At 34.6% G+C, this 13,002-nt stretch overlaps 1 protein-coding gene across 2 annotated transcripts in view; it reads left to right on the forward strand.

Moving 5' to 3' along the window:
* LOC127878073 (sushi, von Willebrand factor type A, EGF and pentraxin domain-containing protein 1-like) overlaps positions 1–13,002 on the forward strand; it is a 46,216-nt gene that overhangs the window by 1,118 nt on the left and 32,096 nt on the right. For both annotated transcript variants that reach the window (XR_008048730.1, XM_052424488.1), the window contains exons 2-3: positions 6,334–6,575; positions 7,373–7,554. Coding sequence is in view for 1 of the 2 variants with exons in the window: in XM_052424488.1 (XP_052280448.1) it covers positions 6,334–6,575; positions 7,373–7,554 (424 nt within the window). In the remaining variant the exon portion in view is untranslated. The remainder of the gene's footprint in view (positions 1–6,333; positions 6,576–7,372; positions 7,555–13,002) is intronic.

The following is a 13,002-nucleotide window of genomic DNA, read 5'->3' on the forward strand; positions in this document are numbered from 1 at the left end:
ATTCTGAACTTATTCTTACGTTGCTCATTTACGATAGGGGTTGAGTACTCATTGATATGAAAACACTGTAAAAGTTTGAAAAAACAATTGAATGAAAACTGTAAATTGTATAAAGAAGCTGCATTTCACAATACTTTGAAATTCAGTAAAATATCATAATAGATTTATTGCTCCGATATTCATCATTTTCAATAGGGTTCGAGTAATACTGATATAAAAACGCTTAACAAGTTTGGAAAGATTCAGACGAAAGTTGTGAAATCGGTTAAACAAGTGGAAATTGTTTATTTTGTCAAATTTAATAGAAAAAAAATTCTGGACTTATTATCCCGATGTTTCTCATTTTAAATGAGGTAGAAATGCTGATTGATATGAAGACACTGTAAGTTTGGAAATAATCTGATGAAAAATGTTGACATAATCACCTAACCAAGCAGTTTTTCACTTTTATTTTTAAATTCAAAGAGACATAATTCTGGACATATGGTCTGATATTGCTCATATAGAGTTTGGGTTGGGTCCTCATTGATAAAAAAAAACTGTGAAAGTTTGGGAACAATCGGATGAAAATTTTACACTTCGAACAATGATTTCAAAATTTATCAAATTCTAAGGAAGATAACTATGGACGTAATGCTTAAGGGCCGTACCACCTGGATAGTAATACGTGTCGCACTTTGAGCTCTATATGCGGTTCTTAAAAAAAACTCCGAGAAGTGCTTGACTCTAGGGAAACGGCTTGCTGGGACACAGCTCCTCCTTGATAAGCGGCTGCTTCCTTTATCGCAACTAATTGTTACAATCAATAATACGTGTCGCGCTTCGCGCTCTATATGTGGTAGGGATAGGCCTATGATAGACAACCATAAAACTACATGGATAATAGATGTGTTGTTTGCATTTATTTGATAATATAAAAACACGTGTATTTTTAATAGGATATTTAAGTGATGTAAGAAATTGTAATCAACGTTGTCAAGTCCAATGGTAGTAAAATGGATTTTAAAATGTCTACATAAAATAAAGCTTTATTATATTTATTAACCTGACTGAAAAAATTGTCAGCCGCCGAACTGTACCGTTCGTGCCGGAATCCGGGATTGAACCGGGGGCCTTTAGATGACTGTTGCGTTAACAACTTCAGTCTAACGCTCTTCCAACTGAGCTATTCCGGCTGACATTCACTTATGTACTGCTATTTGGTGAAGTTGTGTATAGCGATTGTTATTATATGTCTATTAATAAACTAATACATTGTACGTTTTCGTACCACTACGCCTTCCAATAAACTTGCTTGCGCGATAGGTCGTCAAATATCGTACTACATTGATTCTCCACTAAATAAGCAAATTATAAAAAAAAACCCACAAAATTAATATATTTTGATTATGTTTTGTTTTTATACAAAACATCATTTGTTTTTATACAAAACCAGAAAGTTTCGCGTATTTGCCCATTGCCTGTGATCTTTCCCCTGTGATCAGTTGTGGATCAGTTATTAATTAAAACAATTAGCTTTGCATTATTGGCAATAAATGTTGTAATAAATGTAATAGGCACAAATGCAGTACTTATTTACACTAATTTACACAAAAAATCACCACTATGCAAGATATTCTTAAAACAAAAATATATACATTGATCCGTAAAACAACTTCTCCTCCCATAAGCGAAAAAAAAGCATTACATACTAGTCGCCGCCCTTCAGGGCGACGCCAATAATGCCACGAACAGCTGATATCGGGATAGTTGAATTATACGTTGGTTACCATTTTGGGATTATGTTATTACTTGTGTGCACCCAAAATTATGTAACAAGTTGTTGAGGCCTAAACTAAAAATGCTTACATATTGGGGCCCATTTATGTTTCTTTACATGGACCAATATTTGCTAGCTTTTCCGGACTTCATATGTCTTTGCTTTTGTGTGTTTTTGTGTGTGTTTTGTTCTCACACCAATTCGAACGCGTATGTTGTCGGATTTTCGAAAAAGCTGGCCTTATAATACGATAGAGAATTTTATTGCCTGCAAGGACCCCGAGGATTGAATCTGTGAAATTTGGAATTCTTTTAGCTTAAGGCTTCAATCTAATAAGGGGATATTATCTTGACCTAATATGCGACTAATTATGAGTCCATATGTGGGCTAAAAGTCTTGGTCCCAAATGACGTTACTTGATGGAACCCATACCGGTTCGCTTGTTAGGCCCGAAATTGGCTTTCCGCGTACAGTTTTGCTATGCTGTTTTTCTCACCTCATGCACTAACTCGATTACAATATTTTACAAACGGGAAAGTTAGGTGATTACCCAAATAAAACAGACTTGAGACGATTGGTCAATGTGAGCATTTTGAAATAAACCAAATACACATTAACACTCCAAACTTGAAATGTTGTGTTTTGCTGAACGATTTCAACATACTTGAATTCTCTAATTATCTAGGTATACAATTGCACTTTGGATTATTATCGCAAAATCTAAAACCAATATTTAAATAACGTCCTTTTATACGTAATTGTAAAGACTTACTGTCTGTCGTTAACTGCGTGGTCACATTTCAGAACTATTTATAGTATATTAGATTGCATTAGAAAAGTTGCACCGTTAAATGTGTTTACGTAATCTATGTATCTAAAACAGGGAATATAAAACGACTGATATTTCCAAAGTATTGAATCGCAAGAGTTGATTGTGCGACGTGGTATTTCACGTGATCACAGGGCAAAATGACCATCGAAACCATACACAAATTAAATATTCAATGGATTACATACTTCTTACGATGAAAAACAATATTTCGACTATCCAACGCAACAAATGATCAACAAATGCCGATCATTATCGTAATATTTATTATGCCGCTTTAACATTGAACAATTACATTGGAGACGCTACCTAAGTTTTTATAAGTGTTATTATACCTATGTGCGATAACACTTACTAGACGGGGGAATGCATTATAATTGCAAAAATGTGAACATGTAGTAGTGGATTGAAAGATTTGTGCAAATGCAATACATGAACATGAAAATGTATTAATTGTCTCAAGTATCAAGGTCTTTCATTTTTTTCATGTCATGTTCAGAATTAATGCCAACTTGCTTAAAGGTTTGCGCTAAATTAGCTAGGTATCTTCACAAGTTTACTCAAAGGCGTATTAAGGTAAATCAATTTAAAATGTAAATCATATATATTATGAGATCATCTCATTTGACATTTCCATAAAACAGGTATAAGACACTACCCATGATATTATTATCACAACTTATATAAAGCTTTATTAATGTTATGGGCATAACATGTTAGTAATAATGAAATATAATTACTTTAATGACTTATTTTGAGATCGTCTAGATACATGCGTGTAAGACATTGTAAAAAACACCATTATATACGCACTAGACATCACATTATAAAAAACTTAACATTTTACTTACTAAAAAAACACTGAATTTCTATGAAAGTCAGATCGGGATGTTATCGTCAAACAAACAATCGGTAAACTGCTAAAATAAGAAAGTATTCCAATGTTAAAATGACAGTAGAAATAGTTCCAATGCGTTTCCTTGCGTCTGTTTGTCATGAATGACTTTATATAGCAGTCCAGTGAAAGTGTATACCCTGATTTCTTTTCACATGTTAGACATTTGTGTTTGTAGTGAAATGTACACTTGGCTGCGTGTGCCACTAGAGCAATACGGGATGAACACCTGTTACCACTTGTTATACATTCGAACTTTCATGCATTAATATTGTTGTTATTGACTCCTTGGAGCCGTCACAGCCAATACGGCTTGCTGCAAGATGTTCACAATTGGTAGACATATTCTTGTTTGGTTGATGTGGCTTTATTTGTTGTTTTAGTCCGTCTCTGTTGAAGGCTTCTGTTTACATTTAAACTCTTGTGATCTATGAATTGGGATTGGAGCCTCAGTCCTCTTCTATTTGTAAATTCCTATCAATATGTTCTGAACCTCAAGATGGCCTGTATTATCGCCCTCTGAGACCACCATTGGTCATCTAAAAAGAAGGTTAAAAGAATGGTTAAACTAATTTCTATATCAGAAAAACGTTGACAAGTCTCAAAATGCCTTCAAATCATTGACCTGTGACTGAAAAGGGTTGATAAACATTTTTTTTATCTCTTGGATCAGCCAACCCACCTCAGACCCCCTGAAAATAGGTCAATTGATTCTGTCGGTCGGCATTTTCTGTGTACATCATTATTATAATGCTTCTCTCCTCTGTTGATAATGGTATTTAGTTATTATATATGTGCAATTCCCATTGAATGCGTATTGTTTACGGTCGATTTGCTGTTACGGGAAAACACACTTAGTGTACTCAAACTAACTGTCATTACCAACGGTGCCAAATCATTGATTATCTATGTGAAATTTAGCCTTTTTAATATTAAAAAAAAAACAGACGATGGTTATATACTGTTGAAGGCTAAAGTGTTCCTCTGGTTAACTTTATTTTATTGATTTAACAGCAATTCTTGCATATTACTTTTTAATCCGCACATTTTATCTGAGGCAGCTTCCTCGTGTATTTACGACTCTGCTTGTTCACATAAACTTCAAGACGTATACTATTCTGACGAACGACGAGTATTTATAGTTTTCTATTTTGTCAAAGATTTGGTAACACAAGGTTTTGTCTAAATTGTTTATCGCGAAATGTTATGGTCATGCAACTATTCTTTATGTGTATCTTATTTGGTGGTAGGGTGAGAGTGATTGTCATATGTATATCGTCCGACCAGTATCTGTAACACGAAAGTAATCTGGGAAGCCTTCATCGTTCTTGGAGGTTAGGTAATTCCTGATCTTAAGGTACCCATATAACGTATCCTAGGTTTCTTGGATTTGCTGTAGATATAGGGATAACTATGGCGGTTTGTTAATTGGCGGGCTTTATGTTTCCCAACTTTTGTCTTGGTGTTTCGGATAGAATTTTTGACACAATGTTTCTTCAGAGCAATCCGAATAATGAATTATGTCTTTATACGAGTGAATCAACTATTTTCTTAAAAAAAAGGATTCCGCACTAGCAGCTTACTTGAATGTGATGCTAGATGATATCGGCCATATTGTTAAAGTTTAAGCATCGCAGTTGTTTTAGATATCACAGTAGTTACTGGCTGTCGTTTTGTGACTTTTGTGTGTGATGTTATGATAAAAACCTTCCTGAAAAAACCTCAACTGCGACTTGACATGGCCATAAATGTCATGTAGACGGGGAACATGACAAGTAATCATCCAAACAGCATATTACATGCAGAATAACCCTGAAGCAAGAATACATCCTTAAAAACAGTACTTGCTTAATTAATCAACACACTATTTAAAGTGATATTATGCGCATATAACAGTATAATTATGCTATGTTTATAGGTGTCTATCGCAACCCTTGTTTTGTTTTGGTGTTTTCACTTCATTTACAATTATATTTGTTAATGCAGCAACATACTAAAACAATATCCCGGAAAGAGAAAAATAATGCATTTGAATATCAACCGTACTTTCGTTTTGACAACTGACGACATTAATTATTCGATGTACGATGTTAATCTCAATTTAGTTTTAGTGCAGATTCGTTTATACGACACACGAACACTAACTCAGATCCTAATAAAAAGACAGTTCCGCTCGGCTTAGAGAACTGTACAGTCATGTAAAATATCGAATATAATATATATTTTTTTATAAACAACTGGTAAGAAGTTGAGTTGCAGATTATTGGTCAGTTACCACATTTTAACTAATTATTTTGACCTGTTCATTCTTTTCAGCTCAGTTCAACAGCGAAAAATGCGCATAATATCACTTTATAGTGGGTATGCACGATTTTGTCAACTATTTATGAATTTATATGTGTCGAAATATGCGAAATAAGCCAGATATTTAATTATGAAATCGAAAATGTCTGTACAGTTGAATTCGCCAGCATGTATATCATGCATGTGCGATGTGAATCTAAATTTAGTTTAAGTGCAGATTCGTTTATACGTCACAATTTTGTTTTACGGATCATTCTAATTTCCTGCAACGATATCTATTCATACGACACACGAACACTAACTCCGATCCTAATAAAAAGACGAATGCTTCGGTTATTATAGGAAAATATCTACGAAATATCTTCTTCACAATCGGGGCGCTAATTTGTCTTTGCTGCATTTTATGAAATTAGTCTTCAATTTATAATTTTTCTTGCCTATTTTATGTTATTTTATATATTTTTATCAATATATCACAATGTAACACATATAAAAATCGTTCATGCCCACTTTAACGATTTTGTGCGATGGTATTTCGTTTTACAGATCAAAGTTCACTTCAGAATATCTTGGAGAAGATCGTATTCGTCACATTATTATTGTGACGACACCATCATCAGTAACAGGACACTCATCGGCACCGACTCCATGACGTGTTTCTCAGGCTGTACAGGCAATGTCGGATCATTGCAGTTTTTGTGTACTGATTATAATACTGGCAACGACGACTGGACTACAGGCAGGAATACAATAACGTATACTCCAGGAGTTACAGCGTTTACATTTGGGTATTAATATTAATAATATGATTAATATGATACGGTTATGACTTATGCTTTGTTCTGATACCGTTTCTAAGTGTGCCTATTTGTCTGCTAACATGTTACTTTATGTAAATTATGCACGGATATGTACGGTATGTTCTTGCATATGCATGGAAGAGTTTTATTTTAATGCCATTGGTTTAACCTGTTACTTATTTTCGAAAATACCTGATCATGCGACAGTTTTCCGCGTTGAAAAAGATAATTGCGGGCCTAATGATCTGTAAAGAGGATCAAGATTTAAGCAGCATTACATTTGTCAAGCAATGCTATTGTGGACCAATGCAGTGATCTTTGACCGAATGTCACTATTTAAAAAACATCCTTTTTAAATACTCTTTTTTTCTTGTAAAAAACTTGTGTAATCTATTTTGGGATAGATTTGAAATAGTATTAAATTTTACATGTGCATGTGTTTTTAAGATCGTCTTTTTTCAGGGGTACAAGCATTATCGGGATACACTATGAAACAACGGTTACTTGTATCCGTATGCTGCGAAGTGGTTGTAAAAGCGGACTTAAATTGATAAAATGCACATTCTTGCATCCCATAAAGAAATCAGTTTCATATATGAACAATAACAACAATTGACTATTTGCTCGTTCTTCCCCACTACAATTATGCTGTCGATAAAGGAGAACTTCTAACCGTTCTCAAATGAGTATAAACGAGGATCATGATAGACCTCTCATAACATGATACGGAATTTCGCCTACCGGAGAAAAAATTCAAAGATGATATGTAAGTTAATTTGATTCAGATACACAGGTTGCTGCTGGATTTCGACTCTCGTGTATGGTAAGGATAGCAGCTGGCAGTTTCAGGCCACGGTGGACATGAGTGTCCGGAACGACACAGAGCTCATCAATCGCTCTCCTACCGTCGAGATGGCGCCAATAGTTGTCCTCCTGTCAGGATGTACCTACACTATTCAGTTGCCAGGTAACTACGTGACGTATTTTGGAAAGTTTAAATTGAGATAAAAGACTAGCTCGATATGGCATGATTTCTATTTTTGAGGATTAGAGCAACTGTCATAAAGTGTAAGTAAATTATACTGTATTAACTACTATTGAGGTACTTTAGAACATACTTATTGAATAATTTACAAAATGTTATCCCAGCGTTATGATGTGATCAAGTATGCAGGACATATCTTGCAAAAATACATCATGCTTCAGTTCATCCCAAAATTAACGTAAAGATGCAACCTTCCTTGTTTTTACTTTTAGTCGTTTATGTTGCGAAATATTTTATATTCTTGGTTCTTGATGCTTCCTTCCAGAATATATTTAATGTTTTATTTCTCGCATATCATTAATTAACATTGCAATTATTTCAGTTCTTACTTCAAACTGCTAGCTTCTATATCTATTGTTTCAATATTAACATATTCTTCCTGGTATCTCTCACATTATACATTCAATGCAATCTTTTGAATGCCTTGTTTTATATGAAATATTTGGCAGACAAATAAAGTTTGAGTATTTTAGAATACATTTTTTCTAGAATATATACGAATTAGTTATAGGGAAGAAAGCGAAAAAAGAACATGAGATGAGTGAGGTACTTGTTCCGCAAGGACTAACCTGCCGAATATGTTTAAAAGGGGAGGTTACTCTCTATGCAGAAATCGATAAATGGTGCTTTCCCTTTTTATAAGTTGAGGAATGCCAAATGCCCATAACGAGCGATATCCATATTTCTCTTTCCATGCACCTAAATCATTATGTCATATTTATTCCCTGTATTTTTCAATTATTGAAAATCAAATAAACAGCAAATTGTGCATTTTTAAAATATCTTTTTTTAGAGTATCATTGCTCACATTTAGGGTAACACTTAGAACAATTTGAGTGCGATTTTATTTTCCTTTTAGTTTCAGTTTCAATGGAATAATGGTTGTACTAGTTATAATGGTAATGATTGTGTATCAATAATGATTTTTAGATGTTTGTTTGTGTAATGGCAATGATTATTATGATGGTGGCGTTTGTGGTGATGTTTTGATGATGATGATAATGATAATTTGTATGATATTGACGTTGCTCATACTTTCGCTGCTACTTATTCCTCTGCTGTAGCTGCTACAGCTTCAGCTTCTGCTACTACAGCTGCTATTGCTTATCATGATTATGATATTGATGAACTCGGTGAAAGATAGGTTTATGATGTGTTAAAAAAATATGTTGTTTGAACAATATTTTCCAACAACGCCATATAAGGCTTAGTAAAAAATATCATGGCAAACATCATACCAATTTTCATTCAATAAAAATGATGGGACGCTTCAGTTAAACGGTTTGAACCAAACAAACACATGTCTTTTTCGGCTCTATAAATGATTTTAGTTAACTAATAAGACATACGGATTTGTTTTAGAAACATTATGTTGGTGAAAGATAAAGAGTTATATCAATGGTATTAAAGATAGCGAATGTCTTTTTCTGCGCAGTTTTTAGCTGCATAACACGCAAATCAATAACGGGGTGTTACGCCAGATTTCGTGATTTATTTCGTATTATAAGATTTAAATGATCGTATATTTATAGATCCAGAACACAGATACAAAAGAATTGAAATGAAATTAAAACACATAAGTCAACCGTTTACACGCGAATTATTAGTATCGGATCGGTAAACATTGAGCTCATGCTTAATAAATTTGCCAATACGGTGGAATAATTTGTGTTAAATTTACCAAAAATAGTATTTATCAGGGAATTGTTGAAAACACATTAATACCGGTAATCTTTTATTGATATGCTATAATTATATCGCGATAGTGTTTATATTATATAACGATCTTTTAAATGACCGCGAACTGCTCCGGTGTAACATAGTCTTCGATACACGATAAAGGTAAACGTAGACAAAGTCCGATTATGTTTTCTTTGCGTTTAATTTCTGCTTCTTAACACAACACAACGTTTTCAAATGTTTGTCAAATTCATGACTAAAAGCGAAGGCCCGCAACGGGCCCCGCCCGCGACAACAAGCAAATAATGCGCCTTCTATGTTCGGCTTCGCTCCAAAAAGACTGGCTGTTTACTAATAAAAAACAGAAGATGATTTAACGTGTGCAATTCTGATTGGTCGTTTGTAAAGTCTACAACGTAAATATGACGTATGCAACGGATACATAACAAATACATCGCGGGCTTAGCGCAAAACGGTCGTAACTGACTTTTTGTAAACTTTTCAGTATGATAAAACAATTTTTTTATTCATTTTTATCAGTAATAAAAATTATTTTGCATAAATGTAGGTATTGTACATTTATTTAAAGTTCACACAATATACCTCTATTGGCATTATTGTAGTCGGAGATATTTGTTAAATATCAAGATACTACCGTTTTGCGCTTAAAATCTTGTAATGTTTGATTTTATTTTTTAGGCAAAAAGGACGTATCTGAAAATCAGATCAGTTTTTTCTGTTCATATGTCTTAATATGAAGACTTTAATTCGGGAAACTTGAAATATGTGTTTATTGAAATCTTTTGTTTAATGATGGAAGAAAATACTACATTTTATATTTATTTGAATTCAAGTAAGATTACCTCGGGGACATGACATTTATTGCATTGTGCTTGTTTTTATCCCCACGCTTTTTGAAAAGCGTGGGGATATTGTGGTTATCTCCGCCGTCCGTCTGTCCGTCTGTCTAACTGTCCGTCTGTCCGTCCTGGCCACTATCTCCTCCTACACTATATGCACTAGAACCTTGAAACTTACACACATGGTAGCTATGAGCATATGTGCGACCCTGCACTATTCGGAATTTTGATCTGACCCCTGGGTCAAAAGTTATGGGGGTTTGGGTGGGGCCAGGTCAGAGATTTTCACTTATTTTTATTCCCCCGGTACGGTGCATTGGCCATAACTTTTGCAATATTGAAGATAGCAACTTGATATTTGGCATGCATGTGTATCTCATGGAGCTGCACATTTTGAGTGGCTAAAGGTTAAGGTCAAGGTCATCCTTCAAGGTCAAAGGTCAAAAAAACAAATCCAAGGGAAGTAATAAGCTTTAAAGGGAGGTAAGTAAATAACCTGCCAAATGATATAAATTATTTAAATAAATCAAAGCGGTGCATAGAGTTACACAGTAGTGGCGCAGAGATGTATTTAGTATTCATTTGTTTGTGTTAACTCATCTGTGAAATGGTTTAGCTCATCCATCTAATGTTTATACAAGGGATTATAAAATATTGGAGCAAAGGGACACCTGTATATGACAGAAGAGATAGAATGCAGTCAAGCATAAAAAGCATGAGAAACTCATGGAATAGAGCCTCAAGAATCTATAACAGGGCTAAAACTTTCACTTTGTTCAATTACAATTTTAGACCCATTACTGAAAATCTGTCAAAATGTTCAAGTGGGAAAAATGTGAGAAACAATTAAAAGCAAGATGAACTTTGAACAGGCACATCAAAGACAGACATGAAATTCAACATATTCATTGTTGTGTACAAGATTGCGATAGAAAATTTCTGAGACGCTACTATTTAGTCAACCATTTAACCTCAAAACATATTACTTTTCCAAAACAGAAGCAAGAAGATTGGCTATAAGAGAGCATGTTCAGCCATCTCATAATTCATTCCAATAAGGATGACATGTACATAATTGACAACAGTGAAGTTATTTCATTATTAGATTTGTTAGGAGAGCAGGATGAGGAGGAGAAATTAGGGTATAGATTTTCACTCATTTTGTTAGGTTATTTTACATTAACTTCTTCATTTTTACACCGAATTCCTTCAAATTTATACTGAACATCTCTTATGACAATACGGTCAATCTCAACTATGCATGGCCCCATTACCAACCCTGGGGCGCCCCTGAGTCAAACATGCGGCGTGGGGGTACGCGTCGGCCTCTGCCGCGCCATTTCTAGTTTAACCAATAAGTATAACTTTAAAGTATTATCAGTTTATTTGAGATATTGAGAAAAAGTATGAAGACATACCAGAAACAGCAAAATGATCATAAATCAGTGACTGGGATTATGAACAGAATTATTAAGTAGAAGACCAATACTTAAAAAGAAAAAAAGTTATCATCTTATCTTTACATCTTTCTTAAACCATTTAATATTTGTATTGTAATTATTATAATTAAACAGAGTTAAAGTCAAAACCAGTTTATCATATCAGCTTATTTTAATTAAAAAAATAATGAACTTTGTTATTAAAAGCACGCCTATAACCCTCTTTCTGAATTCAAATACAAACTATTCAAATATAATTGTGATATAAGAAAAATGATAAGACAGAAACTAGTACAAAATCCTATTGATCTTTTTCCTACCTTTTGAGCATCATTATTATAATTGTCTCAGTCTGAAATGCTACGCACTGCTACCTGTGTAACCATCTGACCAGCTACAAACTAGTACCATTGTCTCAGTCGGACATGCTATGTACTGGTACAATTGTCTCAGTTTGACATGATACATACTGGTACAATTGTCTCAGTCTGACATTCTATATACTGGTACCATTGCCACAATCTGACATGCTTCATACTGGTATAATTGTCACCATCTGACATGCTTCATACTGGAATAATTGTAACAGTCTGACATGCTAGGTACTGGTACCATTGATACAGTTTGACATGCCAAGTACTGGTAACATTGTCACAGTCTGACGTGCTACGTACTGGTATCATTGTCACAGTCTGACATGCCACGTAGTAGTACCAATGTCACAGTCTAACATAATACATACAGGTACCATTATCACAGTCTGACATGCCACATACTTGTATAATTGTAACAGTCTGACATGCTACATACTGGTACCATTGTCACAGTTTTACATGCCACATACTTTTATAATTGTAACAGTCTGACATGCTACATACTGGTACCATTGTCACAGTCTGACATGCTACATACTGGTATAATTGTCACCATCTGACATGCTACATACTGGAATAATTGTAACAGTCTGACATGCTAGGTACTGGTACCATTGTCACAGTCTGACATGCCACATACTGATACCATTGTCACAGTCTGACATGCCACGTATTGGTATCATTGTCACAGTCTGACATGCCACGTAGTGGTACCATTGTCACAGTCTGACATAATACATACCGGTACCATTGTCACAGTCTGACAAGGTACGTAGTGGTAGCATTGTCACAGTCTGACATGCCACATACTTGTATAATTGTAACAGTCTGACATGCTACATACTGGTATTATTGTCACGGTCTGACATGCCACATACTTGTATAATTGTAACAGTCTGACATGCTACATACTGGTACCATTGTCACCGTCTGACATGCTACGCACTGGTACCATTGTCACAGTCTTGCATGCTACATACTGGTATCATTGTCTCAGTCTGACATGCTACGCACTGG

Source organism: Dreissena polymorpha, chromosome 4, assembly GCF_020536995.1.
Source record: "Dreissena polymorpha isolate Duluth1 chromosome 4, UMN_Dpol_1.0, whole genome shotgun sequence".
NCBI classification, from domain to species: Eukaryota; Metazoa; Mollusca; class Bivalvia; order Myida; family Dreissenidae; genus Dreissena; species Dreissena polymorpha.